This window comes from Ascaphus truei, chromosome 3 (genome assembly GCF_040206685.1).
Source record: "Ascaphus truei isolate aAscTru1 chromosome 3, aAscTru1.hap1, whole genome shotgun sequence".
Lineage (NCBI taxonomy): Eukaryota > Metazoa > Chordata > Amphibia > Anura > Ascaphidae > Ascaphus > Ascaphus truei.
The window spans coordinates 193997963-194016926 of record NC_134485.1 but is presented as its reverse complement, the minus strand read 5'-3'; the positions used below and the strand labels follow the sequence as shown (position 1 = coordinate 194016926).

The 18964-nt window shown below is 45.0% G+C and overlaps 1 protein-coding gene across 3 annotated transcripts in view; it reads left to right on the top strand.

The window, feature by feature from the left end:
- Positions 1-18964, top strand: part of AP2B1 (adaptor related protein complex 2 subunit beta 1) — a 125247-nt gene that overhangs the window by 77878 nt on the left and 28405 nt on the right. For 2 of the 3 annotated variants that reach the window (XM_075589875.1, XM_075589874.1), the window contains exons 12-14: positions 8545-8643; positions 13457-13716; positions 16948-17140. In XM_075589875.1, the coding sequence (XP_075445990.1) occupies positions 8545-8643; positions 13457-13716; positions 16948-17140 (552 nt within the window). Of the gene's footprint in view, positions 1-8544; positions 8644-13456; positions 13717-16947; positions 17141-18248; positions 18270-18964 lie in introns of all 3 variants that reach the window. The other variant, XM_075589873.1, reaches the window with a different exon arrangement.

Here is an 18964-nt window from a genome sequence, read left to right as displayed (position 1 = left end):
CTGCCTGTAACATCCAACATTGAGGAAAATAGAAAGATCCAGGGCAACTTCGGATTTCTTTAGAACAATTTATTAGCACAAAACACTATATAAATAAAGACATACATACATACAAATGTGTGTACCTGTATTCACAAATATTATATTTAATCAATTCACCTTTTGCACAAGTATCTATTATATTACTAGTATTATTTAATATTGTGTGCTGCTTACAATATTTGCGCTGATCATCTTGTTCGTGTGTGTGTGTGTGTGTGTGTGTGTGTGTGTGTGTGTGTGTGTGTGTGTGTGTGTGTGTGTGTGTGTGTGTTTGTGTTTGTGTGTGTGTGTGTGTGTGTGTGTGTATGTATGTATTGTGACAGAAACCAGGGGTTGGTAATAAACTCCATATACAGGGCTCCCAGGATACTGAACAGTTTCTGTCCTGTCTAAGCTGAACAGGGCAGCCTCGTGGTACAGGCACTCCATTCCACAGTTTGTCTGCTGCCTGTTTTCTGTCACCTGTCATGCTGATTAGAGTTCAGGTATATAAGACCTGTTTCCTGTTTCCTCTGGGCCCCGCCCAAGAGCCTGGAAGGCTGCTGAACTGCAGAGGGGTGAGAAAGCCTCTTTCCCAAATCGCTTCATTCATTCTGTTAGTTTGTCTAAAGACTGCAAAGGTACTTATTTTGTTGGTGGAAGTGGACAAGCCACTTCCAACTCTGAGTCAGGGACATCTAAGTTTAAGTTATCGCTCAGACGAGCAGCTTTTTGTTTGGCTTTGTTTTCTGTTTAAACTGTGGCAGTCTCAGTGCCTGGGACTGAATAAACCAGGCATAGCCTGTTTAAAGGAACAGTACGTGACGTCTCATCATTTAACCTACCCTAAAAGACCGTGTTCTAACAGTCCCGGACAGACGGCGGAGCCCCGGAGTAAGCCGTTTGTCACATATGGTGGAGAATGCGGGCAGAACACTAAAAGGTCTGGGGGTTAAAGAACTTTAAAGAAAAAAAAAAAAAAGGTTTTTTTTTCTCTCTCTCCAAACAAGATGGAAGACGTGGTGAGTGCGCTGGTACGCAATGTCGCTGTCCAGAGAGACGCGAATGAAGCCCTGCAACAGGCGAATGCAAACCAGCAAGAGACAAACCGCTTGCTGAAAGAGGAGCAACAGCGGTTCGCTCAGGGCTTACAGCAGGAACTCGAGATCCTGAGGGAGACTATCAGTAACCTTCCACTGGCAGCGGCAGCCCCAGTTCCGAAAATGACCAGGGCAAGCCACTACCTTCAGAAGATGGGACCCTCGGATGATGTGGAAGCCTATCTTCTCACGTTTGAACGCACGGCACAGAGAGAGGGATGGCCAGAAGCTGAGTGGGCTGGTCTAATCGCACCCTTCCTAAGCGGCGAACCCCAGAAGGCTTACTTTGATCTAGAGCCAGCCGAAGCTAAAGTCTATGCAAAATTGAAGTTCGAGATCCTCGCCCGCCTCGGCGTAACCACGGCTGTTCGCGCCCAAAGGTTTCACGCATGGTCCTTCACGATGGATAAAGCCACCCGAAGCCAGATGTATGACCTCATCCACCTCGCCCGGAAGTGGCTACAACCCGAGATCAACTCAGCAAGCCACATCGTGGAACGGTTGGTCATGGACCAGTTCTTGAGGAAACTTCCCTCTGCCTTACGCCATTGGGTCAGTCGGAGTGACCCCCACAATGCGGATGAGCTTGTGGCCCTCGTAGAAAGGTACAATGCAGCAGGAGAGCACCCGCAACCCACAGTCGTGGAGCAACCCCACTACCCGAGGTTCCAGGACTCTTCCAGAGACGGTAAAAGGGTACCGGGGTTAAGGGGAGCTGAAGAGCGGCGACCACCTTCACGCAGCACCAGCAACAGTGGTTCGCACACTAAGGGCAATAGCCAACATGGGGAGCCGGGAAAAGGCTCTAAGTGGGACACAGACTATGTACCTAAATGTGTAAATTGTCATGAGAGGGGCCACACAGCAAAAATCTGCCCACTAAATGATGAGCCCATGCAATGCAACAGCGTGGAACCTTATTCGCTGTTGTCCCAATGTATGGGCCCTAGCCCAGAGGACCCCTTGAATAACCATCTGTGGGCATTTGTAAAGGTTAATGGTAAGAGGGTTCGGGCACTTCTTGACTCTGGGAGTATGGTCACACTAGTGTCCGAATACCTATTGGCCATTAAGAAGAAACAGGTAAACAGTTCACAAAGAGTGGCAATTTGTTGTTTACATGGGGATAATCATGAATATTCCACTGTTGATGTTTTTTTTGAAACAGAATTTGGTTCTTTAGATTTCAAGGTGGGTGTTGTACCCAAACTGGCACATGATGTGTTAATAGGGACCGACTTTCCCCATTTTCTAAAAATGTGGTCCCCAGCTCAGAATAGCGCCCAGAGTTCAATAGCAGACCATAACGAAGTGTTAGAAGAAACAAATCCTTTCCCTTTTTCAGAAATGGAGGTTGACGAGGGCCCAAATAAGAAAGGGGATAAGGAGGAGTGCTGTGAAATTCCCTTCCCCATCACTACTTTGGTAGGGAATACCCCAAATCAAGATGTTGATCAGGCACTTACCACCCCAGTACAGGATAAGACCCTCGCTGACCTAGAGGTCAGTCCTGGGAGTTTTAAGAAGGCCCAGTGGGAGGACCCCACATTAGCGGTAGCAAGGGGAAATATACGGGACCAGAATAGTACTCATGGCCAACCAGATAGGTCACTTGCTTACCCCTACTTCGAGGTAGAGAACGACCTAGTATATCGGGTTGATAAAAGAAAATCAGTTACAACTAAACAATTGTTGGTACCACGGACATTCCGTAACGTAGTATTACACCTCGCACATAGTCATCCATTGGGGGGACACCTAGGGGTGGAAAAGACAAAAGAAAAGGTTCTCCGAAGCTTTTATTGGCCTGGGGTTCTGGCAGAAATTACAAACTATTGTTCCTCATGCCCAGAATGTCAGATCACCGCCCCGTTCAAAGCATACCGCAGCCCATTGGTACCCCTTCCCATAATAGAGGTACCATTTGACCGGATTGCTATGGATCTAGTAGGACCCCTAATAAAGTCTGCTAGGGGACATCAGCATATATTGGTAATATTAGATTATGCTACCCGATATCCGGAGGCAGTTCCCCTACGTAGCACCTCTGCTAAAAACATAGCAAAAGAGTTAGTACTTCTGTTTTCCCGGGTCGGAATTCCTAAAGAGATCTTATCTGACCAGGGAACACCATTTATGTCCCAAGTAACAAAAGAGCTATGTAAACTCCTAAAAATCAAGCATCTCAGAACCTCAGTCTATCATCCACAAACAGATGGTTTAGTGGAGAGGTTCAATAAAACCTTAAAGAGCATGTTACGCCGGGCGGTCGATAAGGATGGGAAAAACTGGGACTGTTTGTTACCATACCTGTTATTTGCCATTAGGGAAGTTCCCCAGTCATCCACAGGCTTCTCCCCGTTTGAACTATTGTATGGCCGACATCCAAGGGGCTTACTGGATATAGCCAAAGAAACTTGGGAACACGAGGTTACCCCTTACAGAAGTGTAATAGAGCATGTTGCCCAAATGCAGGACCGCATTGCTGCAGTCCTACCCATAGTGAGGGAACACATGGAGAAAGCTCAAGAAGCACAAAGGAATACGTATAATAAGGGTGCTAGGGTCAGAATTTTTTTTCCAGGTGATAGGGTACTAGTTCTGGTTCCCACCGTGGAGAGTAAATTCCTTGCTAAATGGCATGGGCCATATGAGGTCTTGGAAAGAGTGGGAGAAGTAAATTATAGGGTAAGGCAGCCAGGTAGGAGGAAACCTGAGCAAATTTACCATATAAACCTACTCAAGCCCTGGAAAGATAGAGAGGTCTTGTTAACCCTAGTACCCCCAGGTCCGTCAGAGAATCAAGAAACTGACCCAGAGGTTAGCATAGCTGAAACACTGTCCGTGCATCAGAAACGAGAGGTCCAGAGTTTAGTGAGAAGGAACAAAGAAATCTTCTCTACACAGCCAGGTAAAACTAACGTAATTAAACATGACATAGTCTCTGAACCGGGGGTCCGAGTTAACCTTAAACCGTACCGAATCCCAGAGGCCAAGAGAGAGGCTATAAGTTTAGAGGTTAAAAAAATGCTAAAACTAGGCGTAATTGAGGAATCCCAAAGTGGGTGGAACAGCCCTATAGTTTTAGTCCCAAAGCCAGACGGTACAACAAGGTTTTGTAATGACTACCGGAAACTAAACGCGGTGTCAAAATTTGATACTTATCCTATGCCCAGGGTGGATGAACTTGTAGAGAGACTGGGCAAAGCCCGATATCTCACAACCCTAGACCTAACAAAAGGGTACTGGCAGGTTCCCCTCACAGAAAGGGCAAAAGAAAAAACAGCCTTCTCAACCCCAGACGGCCTCTTTCAATATAAGGTGCTGCCTTTTGGCTTACATGGAGCTCCCGCCACATTCCAAAGAATGATGGATAAAATTTTAAAACCACATGTTCGGTACGCTGCCGCCTACCTGGATGATGTGGTAATCCATAGTGAAGATTGGCAGTCCCACCTTCCAAAGGTCCAAGCTGTGCTCGACGCAGTTCGGTCTGCTGGACTAACTGCTAACCCCGCTAAATGCACTATTGGTCTGGAGGAGGCCAAGTATCTGGGGTATTCTATTGGTAGAGGGTTACTCAAACCACAAACACTCAAAGTAGAGGCGATACAAAATTGGCCAAGGCCAGTCACAAAAAAACAAGTAAGGACCTTTTTGGGGTTAATTGGCTACTATAGGAGGTTTATTCCCAATTTTGCAACTAAGGCAACCCCACTAACCGACCTCACAAAAGCAAGAGGACCGCTAATGGTAAAGTGGTCCCCCGAAGCCGAACAGGCCTTTAGAAGCCTGAAAGAAGCTCTCTGTGCCCAACCAGTGTTGGTCACACCTGACTTCTCCAAAGAGTTCGTAGTCCAAACCGACGCATCTGAGGTAGGGCTGGGGGCGGTACTCTCCCAGGAGTCTCAAGGGGAGGAGCACCCCATCCTTTATTTAAGTAGGAAACTAAATCCCCAGGAGAAAAATTACTCCATAGTCGAGAAAGAGTGTCTCGCAATAAAGTGGGCTGTAGAGACACTCAAGTATTATCTGTTGGGGAGAAAGTTCCGATTGGTCACAGATCATGCACCCCTTACCTGGATGTGTCAAAATAGGGAGAAGAACGCTAGGGTGACCAGGTGGTTCCTAAGCCTACAGCCCTTTAAATTTTCTGTGGAACACAGGTCGGGGCACAAACATGGCAATGCCGACGGGTTGTCAAGGATGCACTCCCTAATATCCATGGTCGCTCACCCCTCGAGGTCTGAGCTGGGGGGGAGGATATGTGACAGAAACCAGGGGTTGGTAATAAACTCCATATACAGGGCTCCCAGGATACTGAACAGTTTCTGTCCTGTCTAAGCTGAACAGGGCAGCCTCGTGGTACAGGCACTCCATTCCACAGTTTGTCTGCTGCCTGTTTTCTGTCACCTGTCATGCTGATTAGAGTTCAGGTATATAAGACCTGTTTCCTGTTTCCTCTGGGCCCCGCCCAAGAGCCTGGAAGGCTGCTGAACTGCAGAGGGGTGAGAAAGCCTCTTTCCCAAATCGCTTCATTCATTCTGTTAGTTTGTCTAAAGACTGCAAAGGTACTTATTTTGTTGGTGGAAGTGGACAAGCCACTTCCAACTCTGAGTCAGGGACATCTAAGTTTAAGTTATCGCTCAGACGAGCAGCTTTTTGTTTGGCTTTGTTTTCTGTTTAAACTGTGGCAGTCTCAGTGCCTGGGACTGAATAAACCAGGCATAGCCTGTTTAAAGGAACAGTACGTGACGTCTCATCATTTAACCTACCCTAAAAGACCGTGTTCTAACAGTCCCGGACAGACGGCGGAGCCCCGGAGTAAGCCGTTTGTCACAGTATATATATATATATATATATATATATATATATATATATATATATATATATATATATATATATATATATATATATATATATATATATATATATATATATATATAAAAGCTGTTTTTAAAGCATCATGCATTGGCTTAAGGGTTTTTCATGTAATGTGGACTTGAGACAAAAGGTGGCACTATGTGCTCGTTTGCATGTCATTTCCCAGAATCCCTTGCTGCAGTGGAAGCACTGTATGCTAGGTGATAATGGCGAAAAGCAGGTTTGCAGATCTGTCTAAGACATGTGAATGTGCTCACAAGTAATATTTTGATATATATTATATATATTTACATACATACACTAGCTGTACCCGGCGTAACATACGCTGAGCTAGGAGATCTGAAAGGTGATTAAGTAGACATTACTCTGTTTTCACCCCTCCCAGTAACGCCTTGCTGTCTCTTGTCCTCTCTTCCCCACTTTAGGCACGTTCTATAGTGCCGGGCGCGTGCTGCGCCGTGCGCGCGGATTTTTAGTTGGCTGACGTTAGTAAGCCTTTCTATAGAAGTGCCGCGCGCGCACGGCAGGGAGAGGGGAGCCGACAGACAGCGGCAAAGATGAAGAAATTCATATTTTCGGGCCGCTGTGTGCGTGCGTGTGTGTGTGCGTGTGTGTGTGCGTGCGTGTGCGTGCGCGTGCGCGTGTGTGTGTGTCAATGATTGCAGAAGTAAAAAAAAAATTTTTTAAAAACTTTCATTTCTTTAAAAAATCTTATCTAGCACTCCCTTTCACTCACACAACCCATGCACACATATACACACACATACACGCATATATACATTACCTGCAGCTCCCGGCACTATATACAGGAAAAGCATGCGACACGTGCACGCGCGTTCACATAGGAAGGCACGGCCGCCTGCTGTATATAACAGCCCTTACTCTCACCTCCATCATGCCCTGCTCCTCTTTGCACTCTCTCCTCCCCTCTCTTTGCACTCCCTGCTTTACTGTGTCTGCTCCTCTCTATGCACACTACACTCCCTCCCCTCCTACTTATCTCATCTGTCTCCTCTCCTCATCTTGCGGTCTCTTCTCCCCTCCCTCCTCCGTAATGCCCTGCTCCTGTTTGCACTCTTTCCTCCTGTCTTTGCACTTCTTGCCTTCCTGTGCCTGCTCCTCTCTGTGCACACTACACTCGCTCCTCTCCTCATCTCACCTGTCTCCTCCTCTCCTTGCTGTCTCCACTGCCATTAAAATCCTCTCCCCCCAGTGTTTCCTGGGTGAGTGAACGGCTGCTCAGTCTATCACAGAGGGGGATTGTATGTATGTATGTATCTATTTATATAGCACTGACAGTGTACTCAGCGCTTTACATAGACAATACAATACAGGGAATTATAATACAATAAGCACAGCAAACTCATACAATAGGAAAGGAAATCCCTGCCCGAAGAGCTTACAATCTAAGTGGCGTTGGAAGACTAAGTGCAGTAGATGACTGCTTGGCCACAATAGTTGGTAGCGACGTTGAGTGTGGGACAGTAGCCATGAGTGCAGGTTACTGGGATGCTTCTTTTGAGAGGTGAGTTTTAAGGTTGATCGGAATTAAATTAGATTAGTTAACACCATTAGCAGAGAAAGGTGTGGATGAGAGCAGGTATGTATATTGCTGGGTCCAGGATTAGGAGAGGTATCCCCAGCAGCAAGGAGTAGAGAGAGAGGGGGAGTGAGGAGAGGGTTTGTGGGGGTGCTTTCTATTGAGGTGTGTAGAAGTTGTTGGTAAAGAGGTATGTAAATAGTGGTGCAGAGTCTGGGCACAGGCATAGGTGGAGGGAAGGAGAGATGGAGAAATATGGATAGGAGTGTGGGGAAGTTGGAGAGAGCTGAAAAGTTTACAAAGGAATGAGGAAACAGAAAAAGCAATAAGGAGGGCATAATGAGATGCAGGGAGAGAGGTAGGAGGAGAGAGGTCCCAGGTATTGGAGGAGGTGAGGAGGAGGAGGAGTAGGAGGTGAAAGAGCAGTGTATTTCTGAAGGTTACACAGCAGTTTAGAACGTTAGTATTTTAGATGTGAACAAATTGTCAGAGCATTTAGAAAGCCAAGTTCTCACAGTTACAGGGTCGATGATAAAGTGCAGAGTCCAGTTCTTGTATTCTTCACCTTCATTTGATTTCCAATTTGAACTCTACAGATACTTCATATGTGACACTTAAGATGTTACACAGAGTCTCATTACACAGGATGTGTAGTCTCATTGGCTGTCTCTGGATGAGTGACAGTCCGTTCAGCCGATCACAAAAGGGATGTGCCGACATCCTTAGAGAAATAGATATATAGGTATTTCAGAATGTATGTCTGTGTGGCAAGTCAGCCACTATGGGTTGTACATTGTAGTCTATATATCTGGCACGTGAATCCATACTGGGAACATCGTAATGAGTTGCAGACATCCATAGCCTTTGATATATAGATGTTGACTTTTGGACATATGTGTATATGTGGCTCTCCCAGTCTCTATCCACACTGTGCCTTCATTATACAAACACTGTCGCAGCCAATCCAGTCCTTTACACTCAGCTCTTCTTTGGCCTTAGGTGCAGCTCACCCTACTGACCGCCATTGTCAAGCTGTTCCTGAAGAAGCCGTCGGAGACCCAGGAGCTGGTGCAGCAAGTTCTTAGCCTCGCTACACAGGTATGTCTGCTCCATAAAGACAAAAACTCATTGTGGAGTTCAGCTCAGAGAAGTATAATGCGTATTTGTATTTGTAGAGGAGTTTTCTCCAAATAGGATCGCAAATCCCCCTAGAGTAGCACTTCAGTACCCTGGGATATCATTTCTGGTGCAGACGGGAGGCCGTGAAGATGTGGTGAATACAACAGTTTTATTGCAGTTGTGTTACTGATGGTGCTCATTGATTTGCTTAAAATCACAGAGGACTTCACACATTAAACTTTGCTAACAGTTTACAATGCACTCTTTCCATTAAGGTGAATGGTGTTTCCATGCTAGACTGCTTGCCGCGTTTTCTGAATCAGGACCGTAATGCCTGTGGCAAGAGTTTAAAGGCATGCAACACCATTAAGAGTAGTCAGACAGTAGTTGCAGCCAACATTTTATAAAGAATTTAATGACCGTGACATTTTAAGAGCTTTGTTTTCTTTAACCCACATGGCATATGCAAATCATCAGGTTATAGGGTGCCTTATGGCCTGGCACCATTCAGTAACTTGCTTCGAATAGCAATGTCAGCTCCTTGTGACCTTGGGCACAGCACTTTACCTTCCTGTGCCTCAGGTGCTGCATATACTGTTGCTGCTATATAAGAAAAAAATTTGTATTAAATCAGGGTCTACACCCATAAATACATTTTTAAACATTACCATTTTTGCCCTGTAGTTGCTCTGTTTACTAGCCCATTGGGGCTGAAAGTTTAGATGCCTGATTTTAAGGACAATACGTAGCTAAGCAAGTTGTCTTGGTGATAATTAGGGCTGTGCTTATCGTTTTGGTATGTGTTACTTAGAGCTTTTCTTATGGTAGCCCTCGAGGACTGAACTTGAGCACCACTGCACTAAAGAATGACCTCGGCTTGTTACCAACAGGCATCTCTTATAATTCAGGGGTTATATTTTAAGCAACCCATGACTGGCCAGTTTCCTTTCTGAAGTCCTGAAATCATGACTGGGAGAGTTTCTCCTTTGTGCGAGGACAAAGAGCAGCGCCACATGCTTTGCTTCAGATCTGTGCAGACGGTTTATTGTTACACAACCACAAAACATTGTTCTTTTCCGAGCAGTGAGGAGCGTAGGCTGAGAGGCAATGCCTCTTTCAGAACACATTGTGCCCTGCTGTGCCTATAGCCCCCTGCTGCATCTAATAAGTGCTTCTGGATATCTGGCTATTTATCAGCACTTGGCCTCCATTCAACACAGAGGAGAGAAGAATGTGTGGCCTTTAATGATTCAAAACCAGAGCATGGTCTTTCCGGCCCTTTTCCAGCTTTGCTTGTGTATAAGTGACCTGTAGAACCCCTTGCTGTATCCGCAATGAGCCCGTTTTCTCCTGGCACACACACAGAAAATTTGGCAAATTAGTGCTGCCTGACTTCGTCATAACCCAAAGTTAAACTCGATAGAGTCTTGTCGGTCGGTTTCTATCATAAGTGTTTTTATAACTGCTGAATGAGGTAGTCTTGGTATTTCCTTCACTCAGAAACCTCTCCCATCTAGCAACAAAGTGAATAAGGACCATGTCACGTACGGCACACCTGTGAGCACGTCACCCACATACGGGACAAGGGTTAATACACAGCTCACAAGCTGGCCCACTTTTTACCTTCTCAAAGGTCCCTCAAATTAACAATATCTCCCCTAAATCCGTCCCATATACCATATGTCACGAACAGCACACAAGTGATCACGTGATTTAGATATGCAACCAGGGTTAATACACACAGCTACTCTAGCCAACTCACCTTTCTCCTCTGCAAGGTACTTTCAATGAGTTAATATTAAACCCTTACTCAATTGCAATAATATCTATAGGCTTCCACCACACAAGAATTATGCAAATAAAATATGTAAAATTAATATCTGCCAGGGTCTCGGGTCTCTGTTTATAATAGAAAAACTAGGCACTTAACACACACATCTGTTGTAGCAAAATGTGTCCGAACATGTAAATACTCTCTCCAGTGCAACAGTTCATTCAGAGCCCCAAAGCATCACTTATTAAATGTTTTTATATATAAAAATACAGTACTTAGATTACAGAAAAAGGATTAGAAGAACATACAATTACAGTAATAAGAGGTTAAAACATAAAACAGAAATCGATCAATTTTCTCCCATAGAGCTCACATCTTTGGTCCAAAACACACACCTATGGAAATCTGAGTTTCATAATACCTTGCTAAGTCTTATGTACTATTCTTCTCCATTGAAACAACATAAGCCCACCTCCTACCATCAAAGGACGTTTAAGTTTTTCCTCCATGTATAAACGCATTCATAATTTCCCTTCTCTAGTACCTAGACACGCGTGAGTCAAATCAATAGATTTAGGCGGTCATGACGGACTAAGTATGACAGCCTTGCACCTAAACTTGCCCCTGGCCCTTAGTACCAGTTAGACCTCACGTGTCTGACCTCATTGCATGTGACTCTGTGCCACGATTACATACGTGACACTTAGTATGTATAGTAGATGATGTTACATGATATTCTCATTTTCAAAAAAAGTCCTCCAGCGTAAGCATACCCTGTGTGTCACCTCTCTGGAATGCGCCAGTAATTATTCACAAACGTTTAGTTTTCTTTAAGGCTGACAGATTCATCTCTGTTATCGTTTATGACCTCCTAAACAACACACGTCACAATTAAGTCCCCTTTGAAGACCAGGAAAAGTCTTGACCTGTCATAAACTCAATATATTGTATTTTTAAACCCAAACTGTGGCTACATTAACCCCCGAAGCACCAGATTGATTAAAAGACATAATGTCTCATGATATTATCATGACAGACCATATTTACTATGCACTGCTAAGCCGTAAGACACATTGAATGGGCCATAGAATAGAGGAACTTACTGCTTGGTAAATGTGTCCGTAAATCCCAAGAATATACACACACAGCACACCAGAGATTATGTAACCAATAAGATTATATGAATAACATAAAAAAGGGGAAAATGTGAATAAAAAAACACTTTAATAAGAGGTCCCACTAGACCAGGTACATTAAAATACACCAAACAAGCGGTTGCAGCACCGCTGTGACAGTGAAGTATATACTCCTACTACATATAAACAAACACAGTGAACCTATACAGAGACTATAGTCTCAGACACCAACAGACTCGCACGATAACACCCAAATGTAGTGTGATGCACAGCCTGCGTAATAAAACTGCATTGAGGGAGACATACTAACCAAACGAGCACGAGCAGGGAGCCGCTTGCTGGCGCTGATGTGTCGGGACCGCAGCAGCCGCAGAGATTGCTACTCCACCCAGACTTCCTGGTTACTCTGCCTCAGCCAATCAGTGAGCGCGTTGTGGCCTCTCGTGACCTCAACGCATTTCACACTGTTGTGAAATGTGTTGAGGTCACGAGAAGCCCCTCAACGCGCTCACTGACTTTAAAAAATAAATAAAACATTTTGTAATTAGAATGCTCTCATTTCCCTGAAATCCCCAAGGACAGAGGCGCTATTGACTTTTTTTCTTTTGGTTTTGACTTGTATGACAATCCCTGGTATATGTTTCTCATCCCTGGATCCCCTGTTTGGTGTCTCAACAATAGGAAATACCACAAAGGTGCTGAACTGAGAATGCAAGAAAGTGAGAGCAGCAATTTCAACAATGCACAAAAGCGAGATAAATCCTTTTGTTGAGTTCAGGAGCCCTAGTCGCTGATTTAAAGATATATCTATCATTTTTTTCAATGTTTGTCAAGAAAACTCAGGCGTGCTCTCTCGCACACTTTCTCGTCCTGTCTCGCACACTTTCTCGTCCTGTCTCGTCCTCTTTCTCACTGTTTTTCCCTCTCTGTTTACACAGCAGCTGGTACGGTTCTTTCAGTCAGCTGCAGATAAGGTGCTTTTGGAAGAATGACACCTTCCTTTAGTCTAATACAGTAAATATAAATACTACTTGTGGGTCAGTGGCAAATATCCCATTGGGCCTGGTAGGTGGCAAATTTCCCTTTTTTTCCCATATACAGAGGCTCCGCTCTCTTCCCCACTGATTCCCCGGGGAGAGCGTGGGGCCTCTTTACTGTTGTTACCTTCTCCTTCATTCCACGCTCCTGCTTCGTGCCGCTCTCCTTTAGCGGCAAAAGACGCTGCGATGTCACACGGCGTCTCGTTGCCATTGCAACACGATGCTGTGGCGTTACTATGGCAATGTGTCGCCATGTGACGTCTCGGCGTCATTTGTTGCTGAAGAACGAGGGCGGCATGAATAAGGGGTTAAGTGCCTGCAGCAGTTTTCTAAATCCGCCACTTTTGTGGGTACATTTGTATGTTTCTGCCGGCCTGCAACCCTGTCTTTCCCCATTATCGCTTGGCAAACAATGCTTCCACTGCAGCCAGGGATTCTGGGTAATGACCTGCAACTGTGCACAGCGTGTCACTCTTTACTTCTTATCCATTTTAACATGGAACCCTATAAGCCTGTCGTATTACACAGCTTTTCAGTACAGCCTGGGTTAAAGAAGTGCCTAGCCAGTGAACCTAGAAGCTGAAAAGAGCGTGTGATGTGATGTGTACAATCCAAGCTGGTCTTTACCCTGGCACAATATATCATTATAGCAAGTTGAGGATTGGTGAGTTTTTTTTTTTTTTTATATTGCTCTAATGTGGGTGAAATAAGCTTTAAGGTACTAAAAAAAAAGTAAGTTCCATAAAAATATTTATTTAATTGGAGCTGGTTGGTGTAGAATTGTGCTTTTTGTATTTAGTAATGCCAGGTATCTTATTCACACACCCTGCCCCCCTCCATAGGATTCGGATAACCCCGACCTGCGAGACCGCGGCTACATCTACTGGCGCCTTCTCTCCACGGATCCGGTAACCGCCAAAGAGGTGGTGCTATCTGAGAAGCCCCTGATCTCTGAGGAGACGGACCTGATCGAGCCTACTCTACTGGATGAACTGATTTGTCATATCGGCTCGCTGGCCTCCGTCTATCACAAACCCCCCAACGCCTTTGTGGAAGGGAGTCATGGGGTTCACCGCAAACACCTGCCTATCCAGCATGGAAGGTGAGGTGTGTGTGTGTGTGTGTGTGTGTGTGTGTGCGCGTGTGTGCGCGCGTGTGCGCGTGTGCGCGAGGTGTGTGTGTGCGTGTGTGTGTGTGTGTGGTGTGTGTGTGTGTGTAAACTAAAATTAGATATCAAAACCACCACGGGTTTCTTGAAGCTCAGGGTGCCGCAGTTCAACTCTTGTGGATCCCCTATTTTAAATAACTGATTTTACTGATTTTGAGGTTGATTTCTGCATTGACTACTCATGAAATGTGTTGTACAGCACCACAATTTCAGTGCTCTGACTATACTCTGATTTAAAGTGCCTGGACACGGATCTATAATTCACTGTCATCTGAATGAATGAGAGCTTGGAGTAGCACCCTATTCGAAGAGGGAAAAAAGTGTACTTAAAACAGAAAACATATGTTCATTTTTCATAGTGCCATGAAGACAAATCCTTTGGAAAGACACAGCTTTATTCTCAGAGACTGTATTTACTGCCACACTGTATTACCTTTAACACCGGGTTTCCTGAAACTACTGGACATGTGTCTAGCTTTCTTTTGTCAAGAAGAAAAACGATTCCTGTCAAAACTAGATTTCTCTCCAAGATAGTTTTGAACTCTGGTAGAGAATACAACATAGAAAAGCCCTTTCATTTCCAAGCTAAGCTCCTTACAGGAGCAAATGTCAGCACTCTGAGAACTTAGATTTAATCAGTAGCCTTCTGTGCTCTCAGATCATTTGACAAAGTTATCAGCAATATTAAGCCTATCATAGGAACGCCGGCTCACATCTGAGTGTGGTTATGTAACCTGCAATTGAAGTCTCTTAGAAGCAACAGATAAGGCGTTTCATGTGATATGTATATTTCATGCGGCGGGGGGGGGGGGGGGGAGGTTGGAAAGCTGGGCTTTCCACTAAGGATACTTATCCGCTTTTTAATAACCATTTTATATTCCAGGTCTAAGTTCAAATGCCCAAATCATCTAAATCAGGCCTGCACAACTCGCTCGGTATGACTGATCCACTAATTGAACCAGCTGTGCTGAAGTAGGGAAATCCTGAAAACCTGGCCTGTTTGCGGCCCTCGAGGACTGGAGTTGTGCAGGCCTGATCTAAATGAATATGTACTGCTGCCACCACACCCACCACACCCAACAAAACCAACACATAAGAATAGCATACCCAGATATCAGCAGGAAAACAGAGACCGTTCTCATCCACAACAACATTTTTTGTTGTACCCGAGGCATAAGAACCAGGTTCCCCGGCTTCAAACGCGGTGTCGTTAATCAGTCAGTTTCTTTACTCGTTGAGCCACTCTGCCAGCCCACGTTAAGCACAGAAGTACAGTATATGCTGCTGTGTAGGCACAGCGATATAATTTAACAGCAGACTTATTTTTTTTTAAGTTGGTTCAGACTGATCGCCCGTGCCTTGAAGCTTGCTGTTTATTGCCTTGAAACGTGCTGTTTATTGCAAGGACCATAAAAATCCTTAAAAGTATCAGCGCTTTAATTATTTACTTGTGTGCTTGTCACCTGAGTCTTTCCAGAGCAGGTCTGCCATAGTCGTCCAACCAGGAGCCCCCTATTTTGGGAGCTTTGAATTTCTTTGCATTTGGGGAAGGGGATTAAAAATGGCTGCCGGTCACATCATTGACTGTGGGCCTATTAATTAACATTGTAGTGGTGCACAGCTTTCCCTGGGCTCATTGCCTTTCATGGTTAGCATTCATGTTGACTTTAGACGGGGCTGGGATTTCAGGAGATGAATGTATTCTTACCTAGTGAGCTTCCAGTTGTAAGAATGGTACAGTAGATAAGGTTAAGACAAAGGTAACGAGCAGTGGGACTGCAGGTTCAAAGTATTTTGCTTGACTGTGTAAAACAGTCAGACAAGTGCAGTCTCATAACGGGCAGCAAGCATCAGCATTGCAAATCTGCAGACAGCCACCCGGCAAATTATTCACAACGTCGTCAGACATTAAAAATAGGACCTGCTGGTTTCAGCTCATGCAGTTTTCCACAGGGCAGCAGTCATTCACATTTATAACAAGGCTTTTAACTTTTTATGTGTAACCCCTCTTTACTTTACCTCAGACTATAGAGCCTGTCACTGAGGTGGGGGCCTGAGGCCTGTAACTTGGGGTTACATCCTTATTGTGGGTGGTACACAGAGTGGGGAGCAGGAGTAATTAGACACAACAAAACTGTAAGGAATTATAACAACCTTTATATTACTTTTTCTATCATTTTGAACAGGGATACATACATAGGCCCACCACATAACCACACAGTATTTCTGCAATCCTACTAAAACAAATCACTAATGCTGCGCCTCTGTCTTTATTTATTTTACAGTCACTGCATATTAGTTCACATACCCTGTTGATCAGACAGGGTATTTGTACAATAACTTTTTGTTGGAGCTCTGGATTGAAACAGATGCAGGCTGCTGCTTCTTACAGTTAATTTGAAAACATAACCTGTGTTACAATGCAGGGGGATCTTCTTCTTTCCTCTGGCTGTTAAATCCTGATATTTCTCCTCTTAGCTGTTGCAGTGGTCCCTGAGGTGTCACTGTACTTTGTATTGGCCAGCAAAATCCACCAGTCTCCTCACTCCATGGATCGGTCAGGCCCTTGCAGAGTGTTCTGCAGCAGCCTCACCATATCAAAACAAACTGCCCCCCAGTCCCCTCAGCAATCCCTTTCCAACTGTCACCAACTGTCATTCCATTGGCTAAGCACAGTCACATGGTCCAGTGGAATGTAATTCTTAAAGCGGCCATGTTTTGTGCTGATAAAGCAGACACAGGGGGTAACATCTGTATTTCACTTGTGTTGCTGTGGGGTATCTCACAGTGGGATGTTGAAGGGCGACACTTGCTAACCGTGGTTTTATTTCCTTCTGGTCCAGGCACAACAGCTTCTCAGTTTTTCTCCACCCCAATTTATTTTGTTGGTATGGTTTCAATACTTGGAGAAGATGGAGCAGCACAGTTGCTGTGGCTTGCTTTTCTTCCTGTGTATTGTACTGTAAATCCTCTAGTGCAGGTTTGTATGTACGCTGAGCTGAAGGGAAGAAGATGCTCTTATCTCTGACTCTCAGCATTTGTTCTTCAGTTATACCTCCGAGGGATGAAAAAGCCGGCAGATGTGTCTGCATGAGAGGACAATATTTGCAAATGAATGTTCCCTTCCATGGTGACCTGTTCATTGTTTCTTATTCTCATTACTAGCATCGATACCGGAGACAGCCCAGTGGGACCAGCCCCAGCTGCTGCCCTGGAGCAGCAACAGGTCATCCCCTCGCAGGGAGACCTCCTCGGTGATCTTCTTAATCTCGATCTGGGACCACCAGGGAACGTGCCACAGGTATCCTCCATGCAGATGGGAGCTGTGGACCTGCTGGGTGGAGGCCTGGACAGTCTGGTAAGTAAATGCTTCACTTAGTACATCCAGTCTGTAAGTGACCTGGGCTGACCAGGAAAGATGAAAACGATCTACTGCTAATAAAAGTCATTATTTAGTGCCAGTTACGTGAACACTTTACTGTAAATGGCCAAGTAGGCATTTGTGGTTTGTAAGTTAGAGAGAGAGAGATGCTTCTGTTTTCAGTGTAATCTGGTGTCAACATGCTTTCTGTTTACTTAGACCATATATCACTTTTTTAGCCATGAGGGTAGCATGCTTTGTTAGTAAGGCGTTAAACCAGGTGTGGCCAACTCCAATCCTCAAAAGCTACCAACAGGTCAGGTTTTCAGGACCTCTGCTTGAGCACAGGTGGTACAGTCTTCGACTGAACCACTTATTGAGCCACCTGTGCTGAAGCAGGGATATCCTGAAAACCTGTCTGTTGGTAGCTCTTGAGGCCTGACGTTGGCTACCCCTGTGTTAAACTAATCTCACCCACTTTAAATCCACACTGTTGCTAAACCTCCACAGTCTGACCTCCGGAGGTAACACTGCAGTTTTTTTAGAGGGAGAATAAAAAGATTTAGATTGACAGAAAAAAAAGCTATTTCGCTTGTTTTTTTACAAGGTGACATGATTGTGAACTTTCTGCGGTCTGTAAATACCATATGCAGATAGGCATCCGGATATTTTGTCGTTTCTACAATCGTTTCATCCCTGCTTCAGCAACTGGCAGCTTGCTTTTACCGACCCAACCTGCTCTTGTTTATCCCGTGTAGCGCACCACACATAATAGGAAGCATGCGTCATGCCTTAGTGTTAGATTGGCTTGTACAGCACGCCCTTTTAGCACAGAAGGAGTTAAGCTCTGACTTTTATAAACAACTATGTCAGGCGCAGTTTCTTGGCTTCCCTGCAAGTGTAACATCTTGTCCCCATCCAGACGCTGTAAGCGGCCCTCATGCTGATGTGATGAGTACAGAAGCTACATGTTTTCAGCTGCTTAATTGTCAGGGGTGGAAGAATCTGTCGTAGGCAGTGATTGTTATGTTGTATAGTTCAGCTGTCTCTCTGCTGACAGTAACCTCTCTGCTTCTTTCCTCCTGCACCCTGCCTACCCCTGCAGATGGGAGAGGATACGCAATGGGTAACTGGTTCTCACTCCGTCGCACTGTAACTGACTTGCATTTCCCTTTTTCTCACACTCTCATTGGCCTCCATGATGGACCTTCTATTATACTAATCCCATGACCCCAGTGCACTGTCCTAACCATCCAGCACCTGCTTGGAAGCTGAAATGAGCACACACCCTCTCCTCCTCACCCTGTAACATTCAGCGGGGGTACCATTCACGATTAATTTTTTACTCCCTGTATCACCTCCAAAGCACAACACGTACTTTTTATTTGTCATTTTTCTCCTGTATTGAATGCTCATTATGGAATTTCACCCTCTACCCCTACTTCTCTTCTCATCAGGGACCTGCCATGTGAACCATTTTGTAATAGCCCAGGTGCCCCCCACATTTTAGACGTGTTTAAGTCACACCCCACAATGCCTTGCCGCTGTGGATACAAAAGCATTGTGGGGAGCGACTTTGGAAGCTCCTGCAGTAATTGAAAGCTGTACCACCCCCGCCAAGGTGCAGTTTGAGGCCTTACTAATGCACATTCCCACACGGCTCAGGAACCCACTGCCAGTATTTGGGGGACGAAACACTTTTGGAATCACTGCCTTCGACTAATATGCAGGACCTTGGAACTTTGTTTGCTTAAAAAGAGAATGGCACCTGTAAAGTGACATTAATAACAATAAAGTATATATATCGATAGATATCTATCA